Source organism: Staurois parvus, unplaced genomic scaffold (genome assembly GCF_062004578.1).
Source record: "Staurois parvus isolate SC_StPar_1 unplaced genomic scaffold, SC_StPar_1.0 ptg000027l, whole genome shotgun sequence".
Lineage (NCBI taxonomy): Eukaryota > Metazoa > Chordata > Amphibia > Anura > Ranidae > Staurois > Staurois parvus.
Window position 1 is genome coordinate 4,787,286 of NW_028317823.1, and position 21,118 is coordinate 4,808,403.

At 41.8% G+C, this 21,118-nt stretch overlaps 1 protein-coding gene across 2 annotated transcripts in view; it reads right to left on the reverse strand.

Moving 5' to 3' along the window:
* Positions 1–800: 800 nt before the first annotated feature.
* The window catches only part of LOC149471147 (putative N-acetylated-alpha-linked acidic dipeptidase), a 103,637-nt gene continuing 83,319 nt past the window's right edge, over positions 801–21,118 (reverse strand). For both annotated transcript variants that reach the window (XM_089656591.1, XM_089656585.1), the window contains exons 13-19: positions 15,293–15,360; positions 13,799–13,890; positions 12,239–12,329; positions 7,644–7,908; positions 2,923–3,004; positions 2,583–2,675; positions 801–1,122 (exon numbers count right to left, since the gene is read on the reverse strand). In XM_089656591.1, the coding sequence (XP_089512717.1) occupies positions 933–1,122; positions 2,583–2,675; positions 2,923–3,004; positions 7,644–7,908; positions 12,239–12,329; positions 13,799–13,890; positions 15,293–15,360 (881 nt within the window). In that variant the 3' untranslated portion in view covers positions 801–932. The remainder of the gene's footprint in view (positions 1,123–2,582; positions 2,676–2,922; positions 3,005–7,643; positions 7,909–12,238; positions 12,330–13,798; positions 13,891–15,292; positions 15,361–21,118) is intronic.

Consider the following 21,118-nt stretch of genomic DNA (forward strand, 5'->3'; position numbering starts at 1 on the left):
TCCATGCAAGTGTTACCCCACGTGCACAGGCGCAGAAGACCCAAAAACTTGCATAATTGGCAAGATACTCCCACCACATGCACCTGAGGACAACCCCTAAAGGGACCATGACTGCTTAGTTAGTTTTAGAATTTGCCTAAATACTTGGATTTGGATTAATGTGATGTGCTTTGGATTGGCTCCTGTCAGGCACTGTCCTCAGATTGGCTGGAATCCCGATAAGGGATGTATATAACTACTGAAACATGGAAGCTGTCCAGATCTCCGTGTGGTTTGCTACGCCTCAGCATTACCATGTATCCGTGGCAAGAGTCTATTGTCATGTTGAATACAGGCCTAGTTTACGAAATTGCACCAGCTGTGGCTCATTGCTATACCACCTGATGGAAGGGATGGAGGAGCCTTAACACTTCAGCTCGAACGGTATGCCGACTCCTCCGGTTTCCTCATCTCCTGCTTGCCCTACCAATGCTGCCAGAGAGGTGAGCCCACCAGCTCCGCTTCCTGCAGGAAGCAACTGGGCAGGCCCCCCCACATACATGGGTGCAGAAGACCCCACTCACAGGCTAGCCTACCACCCTTTGTGGGTTTTGGTAAATTAGCAGATTTACCAGAATAAATCTAACCATAATTTGACTGTGTAAATCAGCATATGGGGAAGATATGACATTTTTGGAGAAGTCTTGAAGAATCTCTGAGGAAACCATTCAAAACATTTTCATCTATAAAGTGTAAGAAAAAATATATGACAAATAATTCAAAATGTAATTAATAATGATAAACCCATTGTGCAAAAAGGATTTCATTTTTTTTTTAAATTTAAAGTTTATGGCTTTAATAATGAATATATTAGGCACACTTAGCATACAGTTAGTGAAGTGTTCAAATTCATAATCGTGTGACTTGTGACAATAGTTGGGGGTGCGATACATTCATGGTGTCTCTTCGAGTGTCTGTGCTGCCGCCTGGACAGTAAATGCAGCCACTGAAATTTGTTTTTTTACTTCATCCCATGCAGAGGCTTGGTCTTCCTTGCTTCCAATATCAAACAGTGCATCGTATATTCCGGGGAAAGATTCACCTGCATACTTATTATGGCTGCTTGGAGCAAAGATGATGTGTCTGGGGGAAAGAAGCAAACAAATCACAAGGTTTACAAGTCATACACTGAGGGAGTTACAGTATTAAGGGAGTAGATGCAAACCTTAACCACATAATATTCAGTTTACTACACACAGTGTATTACTAACTTCCATAAATATAGAGTATATATATATACACATATATATATATATACATATACACACACACACACACACACTTATAAACAGTACATATATACACACACACCAGACACTTTATTATGTACACCTTGCTAGTACTGGGTTGGACCCCCTTTTGCCGTCAGAACTGCCTTAATTCTTCATGGCATAGATTCAACAAGGTGTTGGAAATGTTCCTCAGATTTTGGTCCATATTGACGTGAGATACTGATGCCCTTCTACCATCTCCAACCAATCTGCCCATTCTCCTCTGACCTTTGACATCAATAGGGCATTTTCATCCATACAACTGATGCTCACTGGACATTTTCTCTTTTTCGGACCATTCTCTGTAAACCCTAGAGATGGTTGTGCATAAAAATCCCAGTAGATCAGCAGTTTTTTAAATACTCAGACCAGCCCGTCTGGCACCAACCACCATGCCATGTTCAAAGTCACTTAAATTCCCTTTCTTCCCCATTCTGATGCTCCATCTGTCTTTACCACGTCTAGAGGCCTAAATGCATGGAGTTGCTGCCATGTGACTGGCTGATTAACAATTTGTGTTACCAAGCAATTGAACAGGTGTACCTAATAAAGTGGTCAATGAGTGTATATACAGGCCTTTTTTTCAGCCGCAGCGTGGTGGAACAGAGTTCCGCCACTTCAGGCTAGCCCTGTCCTCTCCAACCTGTCACAAATCTCAGAACCTGGTAGAGGAAGTCTTTGCACTAATCACTTCCTCTACCGGCTTCTGTGTTCTATCGCCAGCCACTCAGGGCATGTGCAGGGTAGGGCAAGGCATACGTTGGTAGGTGCCTCGATCCCAAAACAGCAAATGCCTGCATTTTTTTCTTGTTGTTATCATGCTTCAGGAGGCTGCTCCTGTCCTCACCCCCGCTTGCCCAACCTGTGTAGCACAGAGCCAAGTGAAGTGTTCCAACACTCCTTCCTCCTCAGGTCTGAGCTGTTCTGATGAGTTGGGGGGAAAAAAGCCATGAACGGTGCACACCTACCAGGCTAGAATAAACTATGGAAATAGATGATACTTTGGAATGTACTCAAATTTAAAGAAACCCTGTCGCCAGGCCATAAATTTCAACAACAATCTTCCTATAGGCAGCCTCCCTTGTGTGGGTCTCTAAAGGGCCAAGACTATTGCCCAAGTAACATTCTATAGTATTCCACTTCACTCCCCCACAACTACATAAAAGGCAATGCAGGAAGGTGGTGGTGTGGGGGGGAGTGACAGAGTAGCTGGGCCAGCACAGGGAATTTCTTTTACATATTTGATAAAAATAAAGGTTTGAAGGTTCTTACCTGTAGAATCTACGTCCAGGCAATCCCAGAGGATCAATAAAGGCTCGCTCCAGGAACATAAGCTGATCATTCACTGATCTCACTGCAATTGGGCTATCATGACAAAAACACAATTGTTAGCTGTATTTGCTCATTTAAACCAATTACAGTATTGTTATATTCTGTTTGATTATATATATATATATATATATATATATATATATATACACTGTATATATATCTATACACACACACACATACATACACACATTGTCCTCACCAGATCTTATGATCTTATGTGCAAACCCTCCACCGACACATACGCACAAGTGCGAACAACTCAAACTTTGATCTTACTCACTTGGTCTCATCCAGGTTTTTTAATCTTTCGTTAAACTGTGTTGCTGTTCTTGTGAAGTTTTCAACAGCAGAAAACAGTGGATCTGAGGAAACAGTAAAAACGTTAAGATGCAAAAGGGAAAAACAGCTCAATTACCCAGAAAAAAACCCCCAAAAGATGAATGGACTATCTCAGCACCCAAAAAACAACAGAATTATAAAAACAGTATGTTTTATTGGTACGCAGAAAATGTTTCGATCGAACATGTACATACGTTCGTTCTAAAACCACATAAATGTAACAGCATTATCTCATAAATTACAAAGGTCAGAATTATTACAACTCCACCCCCAATGGGGAATAATGTTGACTCCTCTACATGTTTGGCAGAGTTAGTCCGCTTCTTCAGGATGAAGTCCCAACCATGTCTGCTGTGCAGGAGAGGAAGATATAGACGAGTCAGAGTCAGTCATATCAGTATTTACCGGTTGCCCTGCCGATAGCCTTTCCCGTGGTGGTTTCCTCTTAGAGCGATTTTTTCCTGAGGCATACAGTATCCTTCAGAGTATGCAAGTTGGTCGTTCAAAAATTTAGTTTGTTTCTCAAGTCCCTATTGAGTGCCTCCAAGCGCTCCTTAATCTCCTTCCACTTGGAGGCAAACATAGGCGGCTCCATTAAATATTTGTATTGTAAATTTAAGACAATCAATTTCACTATCCCAGTTGGTCATATCAAGAGTATATTGGGAGATGAGTGAAGTCAATATTTCCATACTACATTTAATAAGTATTTTTTCCCATGAGTTTTTAAATTCTGGGAGAGGATCTTTAATAGGAAAAACCTGGTCTCAATGAAGTACTAATTTCCAAACACTTTCTTTGAAATGCTATGTCGTCCAAGTGGCTAACATCATTAACTTTGCTTATTGTCCATTGCTGTTTTGTTTATTTATTCATATTGAAGATTTGGATTAGATTACTTTTTTGCCCCTTTTTTCTTTCTGCATTACTTTGTATATTTGTTTATAAATTGATGTGATTGACCATAATGTATATTACTGCCTCTGTGGACTCATAGCTATCTGGCCACTGGTTGGCAACTTGTGTTTCCCTGAGGCGGTCACATTACCCTCATACAGAGGAGGTATTTCTCCTACTTTGGCTCAGGAGGCTGGACACTGCCGCCTCCTGAGCCTACTCGCAATTCCAAGATGGCTACGATGGTGGCTATAGCGCACGCGCGAATGTCGATGCATGCACAGTTTGGGGGATCTGGTCTGGGGACGTCAGACACCGGCGGCAGCCAGTGTTCTCGCACGCACCGGATTGGGGATATAAATGGTGGGCCTTTTAGGACCCCTGTTATGGATGTTGCCAGATGAGGAAGTTTACTTTTGATCCATTCAAGGTAGACCACAATTGAATATCGTCTTATCTATTGGTATACAGCCTTATTTGACTTCATACATGGGAGACTTTTGATTACAAAAGCTTTACTGCATATGGGAGATTGTATGTTGCGGAGACTCCCTTGTTTACTTTTAATTATTGGCCATTTTTAGGCTGATTTATACCTCCTTAGAACTATTACTTACAGTGCTCAGCATAAATGAGTACACCCTTTTTGAAAAGTAAGATTTTAATCAATATCTCACTGAACAATTTCCAAAATTTTGACAAAACTGCGTTTTATAGAACATTTGTTTAGCTCATTAAGTGAAAGTAAGGCTAATAATATAAATTAGATTACAAAATCTTCAGTTTTACTCAAATTAGTTGATGCAAAAATAAATACACCAGACAACAAAAACTACTACAGCTAGTATTTTGTATGACCTCCATGATTTGTAAGGACAGCACCAAGTCTTCTAGGCATGGAATGAACAAGTTGGCGACACATTGCAACATCTATCTTTTTCCATTCTTCAAGAATGACCTCTTTCAGAACCTGGATGCTGGATGGAGAATGATGCTCAACTTGTCTCATCAGATTTCCCCATAGGTGTTCGATTGGATTCAGAACAAGAGACATACATGGCCACTGAATCACTTTCACCCTGTTCTTCTTCAGAAATAGAACAGTGGCCTTAGATGTACGTATTGGATCACTGTCATATTGGAAAAGTGCATGACAACCATGGGCACGGAGTGATGGTAGCATTTTCTCTTTACATATAGAGCAGTACATCTGTGGATTCATGATACCAGCAATGAAATGCAGCTCCCCGACATCAGTAGCACTCATGCAACCCCACAGAAGGACACTGCCACCACCATGTTTCACTGTAGGCACCATGCATTTTTCTTTGTACTCCTCACCTTTGCAACGCCATACAGTTTTGAAGCCATCAGTTGCATAAACATTTATCTTGGTCTCATCACTCCAGAGTACAGAGTCCCAGTAGTCTTTTTCAGCATGGGCCTTGGCAAATTCTAGGTGGACTTTTTTGTGCATGGGCTTTAGGAGAGGCTTCCTTCATGGACAACCCACATGCATACCATTCCTCTGCAGTGTACGCTGCTTTGTGTCATGGGAAACAATCACCCCAGTTTTGCTTTCTACTTCTTTAGCTAACTGCAACTTGCATGGCGATTTTCTTCAACCCTTCTCATCAGAAGACGCTTCTGCTGAGGTGTTAACTTTCGTGGACGGCCTGGATGTCTCCATGAGATGGTTGCAGTTCTTTCTTTGTTTAATTTTGTATCACCTTTGCTACAGTACTCTGAGTGATAAGCAAAGCTTTGCTGATCTTCTTGTAGCCTTCACCTTTCTTGTGTAAAGAAATAATTTTCTTTCTCAGGCCTTGTGAAATTTCTCTTTATTGCGAACAGCATGACATGAGAAGGGGGTTTTCTTTGTTAAGTAACGCCCTTATATAATCAACTGTCTGCTGGACCCTGTTTAATGGATAATTAGATTCACCCGTAGTTGAATTCTCGTTATTTAGGATCTTGTTATCTAAAATTTAGCTTTGCTCTAAGACTTTCATTGGGGTGTATTTATTTTTGCAACATGGACTTAAATGAAATTGTTAGAAAAAATACTTTGTGTGCGCAAATGATCAAATCTGGTTAGCAATCAATGGCCTGCATTTGTGGGAGTATTTTTAAGTATAATGTCCCATAGAAAATGTTGATTGTTAAAGGAAAGGGGGGTGGGTAGGCATTTGTTTATGGGGTCTTGTTTGTTGCTATGCTTGGTCGAAATGAACATCTTTAACCCCATGCTCTTGGTCTCCTTACATCTTGGCTCATGACATGATACCAACTCTTTGAGCGCATTGGAAGATCAGGAGATTGACACTCCAGAAGTACTAGTTTCTCAGCAGACTTCAGAGGAATGTTTCTTTTGAACAGTTTTAATGGTGCGACAGTGAGAGACATAATTATGTCATAGGCGAGAAGGCTTCTAATATGCAAAAGAACTAAACAAGATGCCAAGAACAATAAATTGTCAGTCCTAATGGCTGAATAAGGCAAGCCATAGATGATGCCATTTTCTATCCTGCAACCACGGGTTTCAGGAAAGAATATCACTTGATTCCCCCATCAACACAGTCAGTGTTGATAGAAGAATCTCTCCCGCAATGCTATTATGTTCGGCCGGCATGGATCTTTCCCTGCTAATAGAACACTATGATCACTGCTAGAGGTTATAGCCGCTGGTAGTGAGCACATGCAAAAAAATCCGACAGGCTGGTTGTACTAATTAATTGATCAACTTCAATACAGCAAGCTTGCCCATAGATAGATAGATAGATAGAATCTCAGCCAGTTCCTGCTGAACCAGCCAAGATTCAATCTATCTATGGCTGGCTTAAGTGTACATTGTCACCCTAGGACAGGAAACATGATAAACTAGCCATACACTGATCATAATTTGGTTGGTTTAAGCATGGACTGGATGAATTTTGATTAGTGTGTGGCCTTTCCAACTAAGCAGAAGTCAATCATTTGATCGACTTCTATCAAAGGGAAATATTTCAGATTTTTTTCTTAATCAGTGACTGCAGCCAATTAGCTGCAGTCGCTCATCAGTGTATTCTGACAGCAGCAAGTAGAGGGTGCATAAGCAAACACCCCTAGGCCTGATCTGACAGTGCTCCTGTATTTACAAGCTGGCAGCTATGTTTACAGGAATACAGGAGAGCTGCACTGGCAGGTGAAACGAGTTGGAAGGGGAGAGGGAACACCTCCTCCTGGCTCTCTCCTCCTCTCAAGGCTGTTTCCAAGACTTAGCTGATAGGAGTAGTGGTAATGCTGTTACTACTCCTGTCAGCCTATAGTAATAGGAATTCAAGGGACCTCCACCCCCATCCACAATAAACTGCTGTACTGGGGCAGTCGCCCCTCCTGCCCAATTCCCTTGTCCCAGCCCTGATCCATGTGCACACAAACCTCCAAACCAAAGGATTGTGTGTCTGATGAACCTTGGAGCTCTGCAAAACACAGCCTAACCACAATATCCTGGTCCTCCAGGTTGGGGGTTGGAAATGGGGATAAATATGCATAAGAGTTACTCCAAAAATGTGAATGCTTGCATAGGCTGATCCTGTAAACATATTCCCCAACTAGATATCCCCAGGGACATTAGGTTATTGGAAAGGGTTTCTGGATATATTGGGGGGGGGGGGGGGGGGGCAGATAGTACAGAGCAACCTCTGCAGACCATGTTCCTGTGGTGCTGCTCAAAAAAAAAAAAAAGAAGAAGACAGGTCAGCTTAGACAATCTTCAGAACTTACCAAACGACACATTATAAGTTTCCATTTGGAATGGGTTTTTCTTTGCCATGTTAAATATAATGACAGCATAGCTCTTAATAGCATCGGCATAGTCTTGAACATCAAACGGCAGAACAACAGAGTCGGCCAGCTCAAACACAAGTCCTCCTCGTACTTTAGCCACTGCCAAGTGGTTTTTATAGGATGGGTCATAAAATGTGTCAACCATCTCAGCCGTTTCATACACACTGTGATACACTGGAAAACCACTGTATCTTCCCTCTTTCTGGAAAAAAAAAGAAACAATTTTTTAAGCTACATTGAATTCTTGCCCCCTGTAGGTTTTGGTTCTGCTGACCTTTTCAGACTTTGCTAGTTATTATGGATAATCGGACATAGATTTTTCGTATGGCTGAGAACTCAGCTCTCCTCTCCCATGGCTCCATATTAGTCATTAAGACCATTCATCATAGACCTAGGCCAAAAGTAAGTAGCAGGAGGTGGTAGGGCCAAGCTCTTGAGCCTTGTTCACATTTGCTTTGGCCTCTGAAGTGTGATTCACATTCATATCATTCTTCTAAGAGAATTTGACAGGTGGTGAGGAGGCGTTGTGTTGACTCCTTACTACCTGCTTTAATCCCTTGAATCCTGCACTAGTACACGGCACAGCATGCATTGCACGCAGTTGCAGGGCACTTGCAGGGCGGCCCCATTCACTTGAATTCCTGCTTTGGCCATGAAGCACAGCAGCCACGGCATGTGTACACCCCCGGCTGCTGCCTCTGCAGCTAAAGGGGGAACAGTTGGGGGGAGGACGAGCCCTTTAAGCTAAACTGAACAAGCAAACAGTTAAAGCTGAACTCAAGTTTTTTCCCCACGCAGTGGGACTGTGCCCACACTGCACGGGTTAACTGCTTGTTTTCATCTAGGGGAATGGAGAGCAGAGATATACTTATCAATCCTCTGATCCACCCAGTGCAAGACTGGTCCCTCGGGCTCCTGCGCCCCTGTAGTCTAGCGGTCTTGTGCGGTGGACTGTTCCTGATGTCGTCACGCCCATAGTCCTGCTCTGGTTGTGAAGATGTCAGAAACAGTCCACCGCTGGGTCATGGGGGAGCGCCCTTTGCTGCTGGAGTGCAGGATCGGGTAAGTATACAGCTTTCTGATCACTTCTAGACAAAACATGCAGTTAACCCATGCAGTGCGGATGCAGCCCCACTGCATGGGAAAAAAATTGCCTGGAGTTCAGCTTTAAATACGCAGATGAAACCTATAAACAGATTATTATTATTATACCGGATTTTCATAGCACCTACAAACCATACCTTACAAAAGAGTGGGTGAGACAGTATACAAAACCCCACAGCACCCAAAACCCCACTCACCGCCTGCTGGGGGTCCCCCTCCCACTTTATCAACCACTCCATATTTGACTCCCCCCCCCCCCCCCCCCAGTTATACCCTGGTATATCACCCCCCCCCCCCCTTCTCCTATTCTTATATATAAAACAAGGTTTCTGGGGGCTTGAAATCAGAAAAATTAGTCAACAGGTTGGACAGACTCCACTAGCTGATATTGTTGTTCTACCTCTTGTCCACCCAACATACACTATATTGCCAAAAGTATTGGGACGCCTGCCTTTACATGTGCATGAACTTTAATGGCATCCCAGTCTTCGTCCGTAAGATTCAATATTGATTTGGCCCACCCTTTGCAGCTATAAAAGCTTCAACTCTTCTGTGAAGGTTATCCACAAGGCTTAGGAGTGTGTATGGGAATGTTTGACTATTCTTCTCATTTGTGAGGTCAGGCACTGATGTTGGATGAGAAGGCCTGGCTCGCAATCTCCAATTCATCCCACAGGTGTTCTATTAGGTTGAGCTTAGGACTCTGTGCAGGCCAGTCAAGTTCCTCCACCCCAAACTCACTCATCCATGCCTTTATGGACCTTACTTTGTGCAATTATGTGCAGTCATGTTGGAACAGGAAGGGGTCATCCCCAAACTGTTCCCACACAGTTGGGAGCATAAAGTTGTCCAAAATGTTTTGGTATGCCGACGCCTTAAGAGTTCCCTTCACTGGAACTAAGGGGCCAAGCCCAACCCCTGAAAAACAACCCCACACCATAATCCCCCCTCCACTAAACTTTACACTTGGCACAATGCAGTCAGGCAAGTAACGTTCTCCTGGCAACTGCCAAACCCAGACATATCCATTGGATTGCCAGACAGACAAGCATGATTGGTCACTCCAGAGAACACATCTCCACTGCCCTAGAGACCAGTGGCAGCGTGCTTTACACCACTGCATCAGACGCTTTGCATTACACTTGGTGATGTATGGCTTGGATGCAGCTGCTTGGCCATGGAAACCCATTTTATGAAGCTCTCTACGCACTGTTGTGCTAATCTGAAGGCCACACAAAGTTTGGAGGTCTTTAGCTATTAAATCTGCAGAAAGTTGGCGACATCTTCGGACTGTGCACTTTAGCATGCGCTGACCCTGCTCTGTCACATTACGTGGCCTACCACTTGGTGGTTAAGTTGCTTTTGTTCCCAGTTGCTTCCATTTTGTTATAATATCACTTTTGACAGTGGAATATTTAGTAGCAAGGAAAAGTCACAGATGGACTTATTGCACAGGTGGCAACCTATCACAGTACCACGCTTTAATTTACTGAGCTTCTGAGAGTGACCCATTCTTTCACAAATGTTTGTAGAAGCAGTCTGTATGTCTAGATGCTTGATTTTATACACTTCTGGACATGGAGGTGATTGGAACACCCAAATCCAATGATTTGCTGGGTGTCCCGATACTTTTGGCGATATAGTGTATATTTCTGTGCAGAAAATACCCACATCATACTACTGATCCACGGACTACTGCCTATGACTGAAATTAAAATTTGCAATGCATGATGCCAAATACTCTGTATCCACTTGAAGACCAAGCCTTTTCTGACACTTTGTTTACATGTAAAAATCTTTATTTTTTGCTAGAAAATTACTTAGAACCCCTAACTATTATAGATTTTTTTAAATCAGAGGCCCTGGTGAATAAAATAGTGGGCGTTGCATATTTTTTTATGTCAGACGGTATTTCCGCAGTGATTTTTCAAACTGGTTAATTGGTTAATAATTGGTTAATTATAAAAGATGATGTTGTTATGCCAAGTGCATAGATACCAAACATGTCACGCTTTAAAATTGCTCACGCCCGTGCAGTGTCGACAAATGTGTACAATTTATTATCCATAGGCAACGCTTTAAAAAGCTTTACAGGTCATCACTTTAGATTTGCACAAGAGGTCTGGTGCTAAAGTTACTGCCCACGATCTGATGTTTGCAGTAAAATCTCACAAATGCACTCGGGACCGATGCGTGCATTCACGTTTGTGCGCAAGCATGGGGGCACTTTAGCTTTTTTTATTTTTTATTTATTTATTTTTTTTTTTACACTGTCCCTTTTTTTTTTAAATCACTTTTATTTTATCACGAAGAATATAAATAACAACAGCTATAGTCAGTGACAGGTACGTTTTACTGAGAGATCTGGGGTTAACTCTCAGTAAATATTCATAGAAAACCCACCCATCCATGTCTCCATGCTTTATTTTGCTGTGAAATCGTGTTGAAAAACACCTCTTAGCATTTCTGGTAATAGCCATCTTTAGTAAGGGCAGACGATTTGTGTAGCATTTACTTCCTGGAATGCATCTGCCCATAGATTATGCATGCAGGCAGGAGGGTGTGCTTAGCAGAGAAAACCACTCCTGAAAACTCCTGGGATGAATGACATCATTTGCCTAGGCATGGAAAACAGGAAGGAAACTGAAGAAATGTAAAATAAAAAAAGTTTAAAAAGTAAATATGATATACTTTATCTATTTACTAATGCTAGAAACATAAGGATTTAAAACAGTGCTGACTGAGAGGGTGACGTTCCACTTTGAGTATAATTGGATGCTGCATATAAGATGTAGCCATTGTAGACCTTTTTATTATTAAAAAAAAATGAAAAAAAAAAAACCCGCTGGCAGTTGATGAGTTATCCGTTGTTAAGGACACTGCGGCTGGCTTCCGTAACAACAAAATTTGCGGTAATTACCACAATGCAGATATTTTACCGCATGAGTTATTTACCGCAACATTCTTAGTGAATTGCACAATTGCAAAAAATTTACCGCATGTATTATTTTATCGCTTTTTTTGTTATTTAACTCTTTGTGAATTGACCCCATTGACTTATATATACAGTAGGTCCAGTCAGAAGTGAGAGTATTTTATCATGGTGTACAGCCATAAAGTAGATAAGCAAAAATCATATATATAATTACAATGTATTTTTTTGGTTCTCAGCTACTTTGACATGGACTCAAACGGATGACCAGGCATGAAGTTATTATTTATTTGTTCTTGGAATTTATTTTGTAATTTTTTTTCACTGTCAGCGTCGTGATACAGACAATTACAGCATTTAAGTCTTCAGCGTGCTGTTGAAATTGGGTAACAGCTATTTAGCCTGTCACTCGATGGAAGAGTAGGATGAGTCAGTGCCGTTGATACATACGAACCATTCCGCCTACTTACCAGGTGCTCGGGTACAAAATACTAACCCTATTTTTAGTATACCGAGTTCTTCCTGAAGCAATGCCAAGCCGCTGGAAAAATACTTCAAAATCGTTTCCAGAACCCAGCTTGTTTATCCTTATAGAAAGCAAAAGAAGAAAAAAAAAAAAAAGACGATATGTAAAGAATGGAGGCATGGATTACATTGGACACTACATGCAAAGGGTCACCAGGCCTAAAACAAAAGTCTACATGGAATAACTATATGTTAAAATTGAAATCTATGTTTGGTATAGCAAAATGCCCCTTATTTTTAATTATCCTATCTTCTCAATTAAGTTTGTAGCTTCAGTAATGGCACATGGCAGTACATAATTTGTGCAGGAATCCTGTACAGACTTATTGAGTTTCTTTATTGAAATAAAACACATGAGGGTCCATTTATATAAAAAAAATAGCTAGAATTAAAAAAAAAAAAAGTCACAAATAATCCCCTCAATGTGTCTAACATGTTTATTTCTTAAGACTGTCGGGTCCATCTAGTTGCCATGATGCAGTATTTTCCTGACTGAGGTACTCCAGTGAAATATATTTTTATAAATTATTTGTTACGGCTGTGTAAATGTTGAGACATTCTTACAACAATTTTTTTTTAGCAATGGACGCCATAGTTTTTCTTTCATTATATGTAAAAGTGAACAGCCTAATTTGGAAATAACAAGGTCATCCATGGCTTAAATGTTGGCCAGTTCAGCATAAGTGTAGATTTTTTTCTACAAATATATTTTGAAAGGTACCACAGCCTTCCTTTTAATAGTTCACTATTGTATATTTTTATTTCAGGGTAGGCCTATTCCTGTTTTTCTATTTTATTTTATTTTTTGCGGCCTGTATCCCAGCTAGGATCCCCTTTATTTGTCCTGGTGACAATGAAAGTAAAAGAATATTGTAAAATTTTGAGCATTTACAGCAATAATAACCACTTCCTTCACTGATGTCTGTACCAGTGCCAGCAATATATATAAAAAACTATCCTTCATTGGTGTTCTGTGGAAGCAAAAATAAACCCTCCTCCATTTCTGTTTATTAGTTACTTACCTGAACACACTCTCCTGGTCTGCTCTCCCCTTCCCTTATGATGTCTGGCTAGAAGTATTCAACCCCTGCTGGGCAGGTTTTTCAGGACTTAGCACCCCACTACCAGTCCGCATTGTGTCCTGGATCCTGTCAGGCAGCTAATGGGATGAAGACAGTGTGGGTCAGTGTCTGAAAACCTGGGTCTGTCCCAGGGGCGGACTGACAACTCATGGGGCCCCTGGGCAATAGGGGATCATGGGGCCCCTGTGTCCTTGCCCAAACTCAAAAAAGCCTATGAAAAGGTACCAGGGGCATCTCATGGGGCCCCCTACTGACCCCAGGCCCTCGGGCAGTGCCAGAGTTTCCAAATGGTCAGTCCGCCCCTGGGACTCTGTCCTACAGGATCCAGGACTATTGGCAACCATGCAACAAGGGCCTCAAAAGGTGGTCTCCAGTTGGACAGCCCTGGACTACCTAATCCAAATACAAAATGTGGAATATATTTTAGGGTCAGATCTTTAGGTTTTTACCTTGGAGAATCCTTGTACTCTGTCCAGTTGTCTTTAAGATGCCAACTTTCATAAAGAGATTTTCCTTCAAAACCCTCATCAGGGCTGGAGATCTAAAAGGAGAACAGACAAGTGACTTGCTATTCAAACACATTCCATGCATAAAATGAAGACCTGCACATAGTTTTGGTATTTTGATAATTATTATAATATATTATCATTATGTAAAAGTGAAAAATCTCTGTGCAATCCACAATATATCATCAACTGTACAAGTGTTCTAATCAATATTCTAATACAATTCTAATAAATAAAACGTTGCTGCAATGCACAAAATGTGTTCCCAGATCCAAAGAAAAATCTATCTTCTTTGAAGTCACAGGAAGTGACTAAACATGTCATGGTGTGGCTTAGTGACATCATCATGCCACCAGGAAGGAGTGACCTGGACACTGCAGTATGGTGATGATGTGATATTTTCCTTAAAAGGGGCCTGTTCCTGTATATGTTATACATTCGCTTTTAATGTGGTGCACTACTGTGGACTAGTGCACTAACATTGTGCGTGCATTTTATGAAGTTTTTAATAACTATTTAAGGGTTTTTAAAACACTATTTGTGGTTTCTATTCCTTTTGAGTAACTGTGTTGGTGGAGAGCTTGCTGGACCTACCTGGTATATACAGAGAGTCCTGGAGATACCTATTAAGAGCAATGAATTTGAGCTTTGAAGAGACCTGGATTGCCCCCTTAAGGGAATTGGAACCTATATAAAGGTCCAAAATTAAGGTGAGTGCGGAGAGTGAATGGTGGTGGTTCACACTGAAAGAGATCACATTGGTGCACGTGGAATATCCTGAATTTTACATCAGAATAACATTTGGATCTCATGGACTGCCTGCTTGACTTGCAATAGCATAGTGGTGGAGACACCCTTACACACACACACACACACACACACACACACACACACACTGGACTTTTTGTATTTTAGATAAATTCATGTTGGTAAATTGAACACAGACATTGTATGTATAGCAGAGCATGATCCCCTGCCTTCAGAGACTGGGCCGCAGGGCAGTATTCCAACATGATAATGACCCCAAACACACCTCCAAAACGACCACTGCCTTGCTAAAGAAACTGTGGGTTAAGGTGATGGACTGGCCAAGCATGTCTCCAGATCTAAACCCTATTGAGCATCTGTGGGGCATCCTCAAACGGAAGGTGGAGGAGCACAAGGTCTCTAACATCCACCAGCTCTGTGATGTCGTCATGGAGGAGTGAAAGAGGACTCCAGTGGCAACCTGTGAAGCTCTGGTGAACTCCATGCCCAAGAGGGTTAAGGCAGTGCTGGAAAATAATGGTGGCCACACAAAATATTGACACTTTGGGCCCACTATGACTCTTGTAAATCAATTAAATCCTATGTATGGTTAACATTTGAAATCATATATTCACATATTTTGCACTCATTCACTTTTAGGGCATCAACAGAAACCATGATTATAATTACCTCTTTTGTCAGTCGATATGCTAGCTGGTAAAGTAAAGGTGTGCAATCCACCCTCAAGGTATAGTTACCTGAAACGGAAGATGTAATCACATTTAAAGGAAACCTCTACGAAGAGATACATAGGCTGTTACTGTTGACCTTTTGAAAATATTCATTGTCCGGCTGTATTTACTCCAGGTTAGAAATCAGACATTTTTTAAAAGGATCAGGTAATGATCTCATCTCTACATTGTGCTCAAAACACTGCCAGCAGGCTAATGTCTATAGAAGAAGACAATCAGATGGATTAAAAAAAAAACCAACCTGATCACTGATGCTCCACCATAATATATAGAGCGATAAATCTGTGGCAGCACTGCAAAACTATACATGCCTGGAAAGAGATAACCTATATATTGTCCCTTAAAAAAAACAAACAAAAACAAACACGGTTTGCAGTCCCCCTTGAGATTTATACCAGATCCTTATCAAGGCATCCAGTGTGGGTGTCAAGGAAAGGAAGGGCAGTGAGTGCATGCAGTCCCTCCTGAACCATACGAGGCCACATGCCTTCAATATGGGGAGGCTAACTTGTAAGTGGGGGCAGCAAATTCTGGGGCCCCCAGATATCTTACCCTTTTCCCTATAGGAATGAATATGGGGTACACTTCCTTCTAACTCATTCACAGAAAGAGGCATATTAGGCAAAGTTCTTTAATAACTAACATTCCCCCCCCCCCAACCGTGTAAATAAAACACTAATCACGTTGATCAGTGATGTCAATCATGATGACCCGCTGTCAAAAGATACTGTACCACCACAGCAAACACCCAGTGCCCAGTAATCTTACCCTGCTGCATTACTTCCACAAACTGATAGATCCCCAGCTGGATTCAGGTTGTAAACAAACTGCCGGGGATGTTTGATGACATCATTGACTATATTTGGTGAATTACACTGGGAATAGGCTAGCTTTCAGTAGAACTCACTTTCAACTCAAAGCTGAAGCTCTCCCCTACATCCCTCTCTGGCAGTCTCCATCTCCTACTTCCTTCTGCTCCAGCACTAACTGTACAGATGTTGCAGAGGTTCAAGTGGATCCTGAACTTTTAGAAATCATGGCTGGCTCTGACTCATGGCTTGGAGTATCTGGGGCTAGTCATGGACAATTCCTAGGCCAGAGTGTTCCTTCCCCAGGAGACATTTCAGACTCTCAGTTCTCAAGTTTCTTCAATCTAACCCTCTGCAACACAACATTCTGTGCCGTTGTAGGACAATTCTGTGTTTTCTCTGGACAAACTGAGACCCAGGACCAGCTGTCTTTGCCTTGTTGAATCCTGGAAACAGATGCCAGTCTGTCTGGCTGGGGAGGTGGGGGTGGGAAGAGGGGATTTCTAGGCACATTACTGGTGCAGAGGACTTGGTCACCAGAGGAATCACCAAAGTAATGTGGTGTACTTAGTGTCCACTCCAACATTAGTGATCAGTTTAGAAGTAGTGGAAAATTACCCCCCTTGCATTGGTGATCAGTGAAGGTGGGACATCAATCCACCATTGCTCAAAGCTCAAGGAACCCCCAGCAACCTCAGGAGGAACCCTAGTTGAGAAACACTGCTCTAGTCATTACCTGAGATCAGCACATCTTGAGCTATACCTCGACTCCCCGAAGGCTTCTTCCTTGTCTACTTTGTAGGATTCCGGTGATTGTCTTTGCTCTAGACAATCCTAGGCAGATATGGCACACTGATTAGGATCGCTTTAAGCCCTGGTTCACACTGAATTAGAGTCTGAAATCACACGATTTCAAAGCCACAGGTCAGTGCAGTTCAGGTGCGAATTGGCTGAAAGCTGTGCAATTTCATGCATAGATATTTATGCGAGTCGTAGTTGAAACCTCAAAGAATAATGCAGGAAACTTTTTTCAAACTGGTGCCGAAAAGTCGGAGTCCCAATACGTGTAAATGAATTGGTTTATTTGAAAGTTATAGCATTTACAAATGGTATAGATAATGGGATTTTTTTTTCTACTAGTAATGGCGATGATCACCGACTTTTAATGGGACTGCGGCGGACATTCTGACACTAACTTGGTGTCACTGACACCTCAGTGACGCCAATACAGTGATCGGTGCTAAAAAAAAGCACTGACAAGGTACTAATGGCACTGAGCAGGAAGGGGTTAATGTGAAGGGCGATCAAAGGGTTAACTGTGTGCTGGGAGTGTTTTACTAGGGGTGTGTTCTTCACTGTAAGAACACTGATCAGGATGGCTGTACTGTGCACAGCCATTTGAAGCAGTGTGCTCAAGCTGACAGGGAGGAAGATTGTTTGTAAACAAAACAATCTTCCTCCCCATCGGAGATGCTCGATAATCACCAGGCTCCGGCGGGTAATTACCGTTCGGGACCCAGTGATTGACATACGTGGCCACGAATGGCGGCGCAGGTAGGGTGAAAATGTGGAATAGACTCCCTCAAGAGTTGGTTCTGGCCAGCTCAGTGGATTGCTTTAAAAAAAGTCCTGGATTCTTTCCTAGATACACAGAATATAACTGGATACTAACATGTATAGGTAAAGTTGATCCAGGGAATATCCGATTGCCTCTCGGGGGGTCAGGAAGGATTTTTTTTCTCCTGCAGGAGCAAATTGGATCATGCTTTGCTATTTTTTTGCTTTCCAGGATCAACTGTGGGTATAGGTTTAACCACTTAAGGACCGCCCTACAGCAGATATACTGCTACAGGGTGGCATCTGTGCACAGAATCATGTATTTATACGTGATTTTGCATTTCTGGGTAGAGGGTGCGCCCTACCTGCGCCGCCATTCGTGGCCACGTATGTCAATCACTGGGTCCCGGACGGTAATTACCCGCCGGCGCCCGGTGATTATCGAGCATCTCCGATGGGGAGGAAGATTGTTTTGTTTACAATCTTCCTCCCTGTCAGCTTGAGCACACTGCTTCAGATGGCTGTGCACAGTACAGCCATCCTGATCAGTGTGCTTACAGTGAAGAACACACCCCTGCCCCCTAGTAAAACACTCCCAGCACACAACCCTTTGATCGCCGCTCACATTAACCCCTTCCTGCCCAGTGCCATTAGTACCTTGTCAGTGCTTTTTTTTTTTAGCACCGATCACTGTATTGGCGTCACTGAGGTGTCAGTGACACCAAGTTAGTGTCAGAATGTCCGCCGCAGTCCTGCAGTCCCGCTAAAAGTCGCTGATCGTCGCCATTACTAGTAGAAAAAAAAAATCCCATTATCTATACCATTTGTAAATGCTATAACTTTCAAATAAACCAATTCATTTACACGTATTGGGATTTTTTTTATAAGAAAGACATGTAGCAAAATACATTTTGGTCTAAATTTATGACGAAATTAGATTTTTTACATTTTTTTATTGGACATGTTTAATAGCAAAAAGTCCAAAATATAATTTTTTTTCTCAAAATTGTCGGTCTTTTTTTTGCTTATAGCGCAAAAAATAAAAAAACAGCACAGGGGGTCAAACACCAGCGAAAGAAAGCTCAATTTGTGGGAAAAAAAGGACGTCAAATTTCATTTGGGTGCAGCGTTGCATAACTGCACAATTATCAGATAAAGTAAAGCAGCGCCGTAACACAAAAAATGGCCTGGTCATGAAGGGGGGTAAATCCTCAGGCAAGCAGTTAAATTATTATTATTTTTTTTATTCTTTTTTATTAGTTACACTAGTTGGACTTGTGTCTTTTATCAACCAGACTAACTATGTAACTAGGATAAAAGAGAGTGTAAAAATAAAAAACAATAAAAAAAAATTAAAATAATAATTAAAAAAAAGATTTAAAGGGCCTCCCCCACCCACACAAAGTCAAATGCATAAGTAGGTCACGCATGCATATGTAAACGGTGTCTGCACCACACGTGAGGTATTGCCGCAAACATTATAGCGAGAGCAGTAATTCTAGCACCAGACCTCCTGCAGAACTCTAAATTGGTAACCTGTAAAGTGTTTCCTATGGAGATTTTTAAGTACTGTAGTTTGGCGCCATTTCATGCGCAATTTTAAAGCGTGACATGTTAGATATCCATTTTCTCAGTGTAACCTCATCTTTTATATTTTAGCATACAATTTTAGTATTATATTATGTTTTTATGTATTACAATTCACTAAAGTGTATTTTTTTAATTGTGTTTGAAAAACCGCTGCAAAAATACTCTGTGACATAAAAAAATTGCAACACCCAACATTTTATTCTCTAGGACCTCTACTTAAAAAAATATATAATGTCTGAGGGTCCTAAGTAATTTTGTAGCAAAAAAAAAATGTAGATTTTTTCATATACAGTATGTGAGAAGTATCAGAATTGGCCCAGTGTTGAAGTGGTTAAGTATCAATGCATATTATTATTATTCAGTGTCTCAGAACAGCACAGGAAGTGACACAACTCTTACATAACCTCCCTGCAGCAGCTACATGCAAAGAGGGAGGTTGAAAGTTGACACAGGGAGGGATTAGTTGCTATGCTTGGGTATAAAATCTATCAAAACATCCTAAAACTACAATTTATAACAGGGGGCTCAAAACTTTCCAGTATGAGGGCCACATCAGATATTTTACAAATATTCACAGGCCAAAAATTATTAGTTTTATAAATGTACCAATCACATTTGAATGAATACAGAAGTTTTATTGTAATCAGCATGATAGGATTTAGAACAACATAAAAAACCTTCAGTAAACAAACAGCAAAGACATTTTAAATAAACTTGAGCCACTAGAATCCCCCTACATAAGGATCCCCTCTTACATCAGAGTCCCCAATAAATGCCCTCCTTCACTGTAGCCTCTCTTACATCAGATTCCCTTCTTACATCAGAGTTCCCATAAAAGTCCCCCTTACATCAGAGGCTCCTTACATCAGAGTCCGCTTTGCATCATGGTCCCCCCCCTTACATCAAAGTCCCCAATAAATTCCCCCTTTCATTGGAGCCTTTCTTACATCAGATAACCTTCTTACATCAGAGTTCCCATAAAAGCCCCCCTTACATCAGAGTCCCCATTAGAGGCTCCTTACATCAGAGTCCGCTTTGCATCAGGGTCCCCCCTTACATCAAAGTCCCCAATAAATGCTCCCTTTCATTGGAGCCCCTTTTACATCAGATTCCCTTCTTACATCAGAGTCCCCATAAATGTCCCCCTTACATCAGAGTCCCCTTCAGGGCCCCTTTACATCAGAGTCTCCTTAAAAGTCCCCCTTACATCAGAGTCCTTGCCAGGGCCCTCTTACATCAGAGTCCCCGTAAAGTCCCTCCTCCTACATCTTAGTCTCCTTAACATTAGAGTTCCCCCCCTTACATCAGAGACCCCATAAAAGTCCGTGTTACATCGGAGTCATCATAAAAGTCACCCTTACATCCCCATCAGAGCCCCCTTACATTAGAGTCCCCATAAATTTTCCAGTTACGTCAGAGTCTCCTTCAGGGCCCCCTTGTATCAGAGTCTCCTTAAAAGGCCCCCTTACATCAGAGTCCTTGTCAGGGCCCCTTTACATCAGAGTCCCCATAAAGTCCCTCTTACATTGGAGTCTCCTTAACATTAGAGTCTCTCCTTATGTCAGAGTTCCCATCAGAGCCCCATTGCATTAGAGCCCCAGTAAATGTCCCAGTTACGTCAGAGTCCCTCTTCAGGGCCCCCTTACATCAGAGTCTCCTTAAAAGTACCCTTTTACATCAGAGTCCTTGTCAGGGCCCCCTTACATCAAAGTCCCCATCACAGCCTCCTTATATTGGATTCTCCCCTTACATCAGTATACCTATTAATGTCCCTCTTATATTAGAGCCCCCCCCCTTACAGCCTTCTA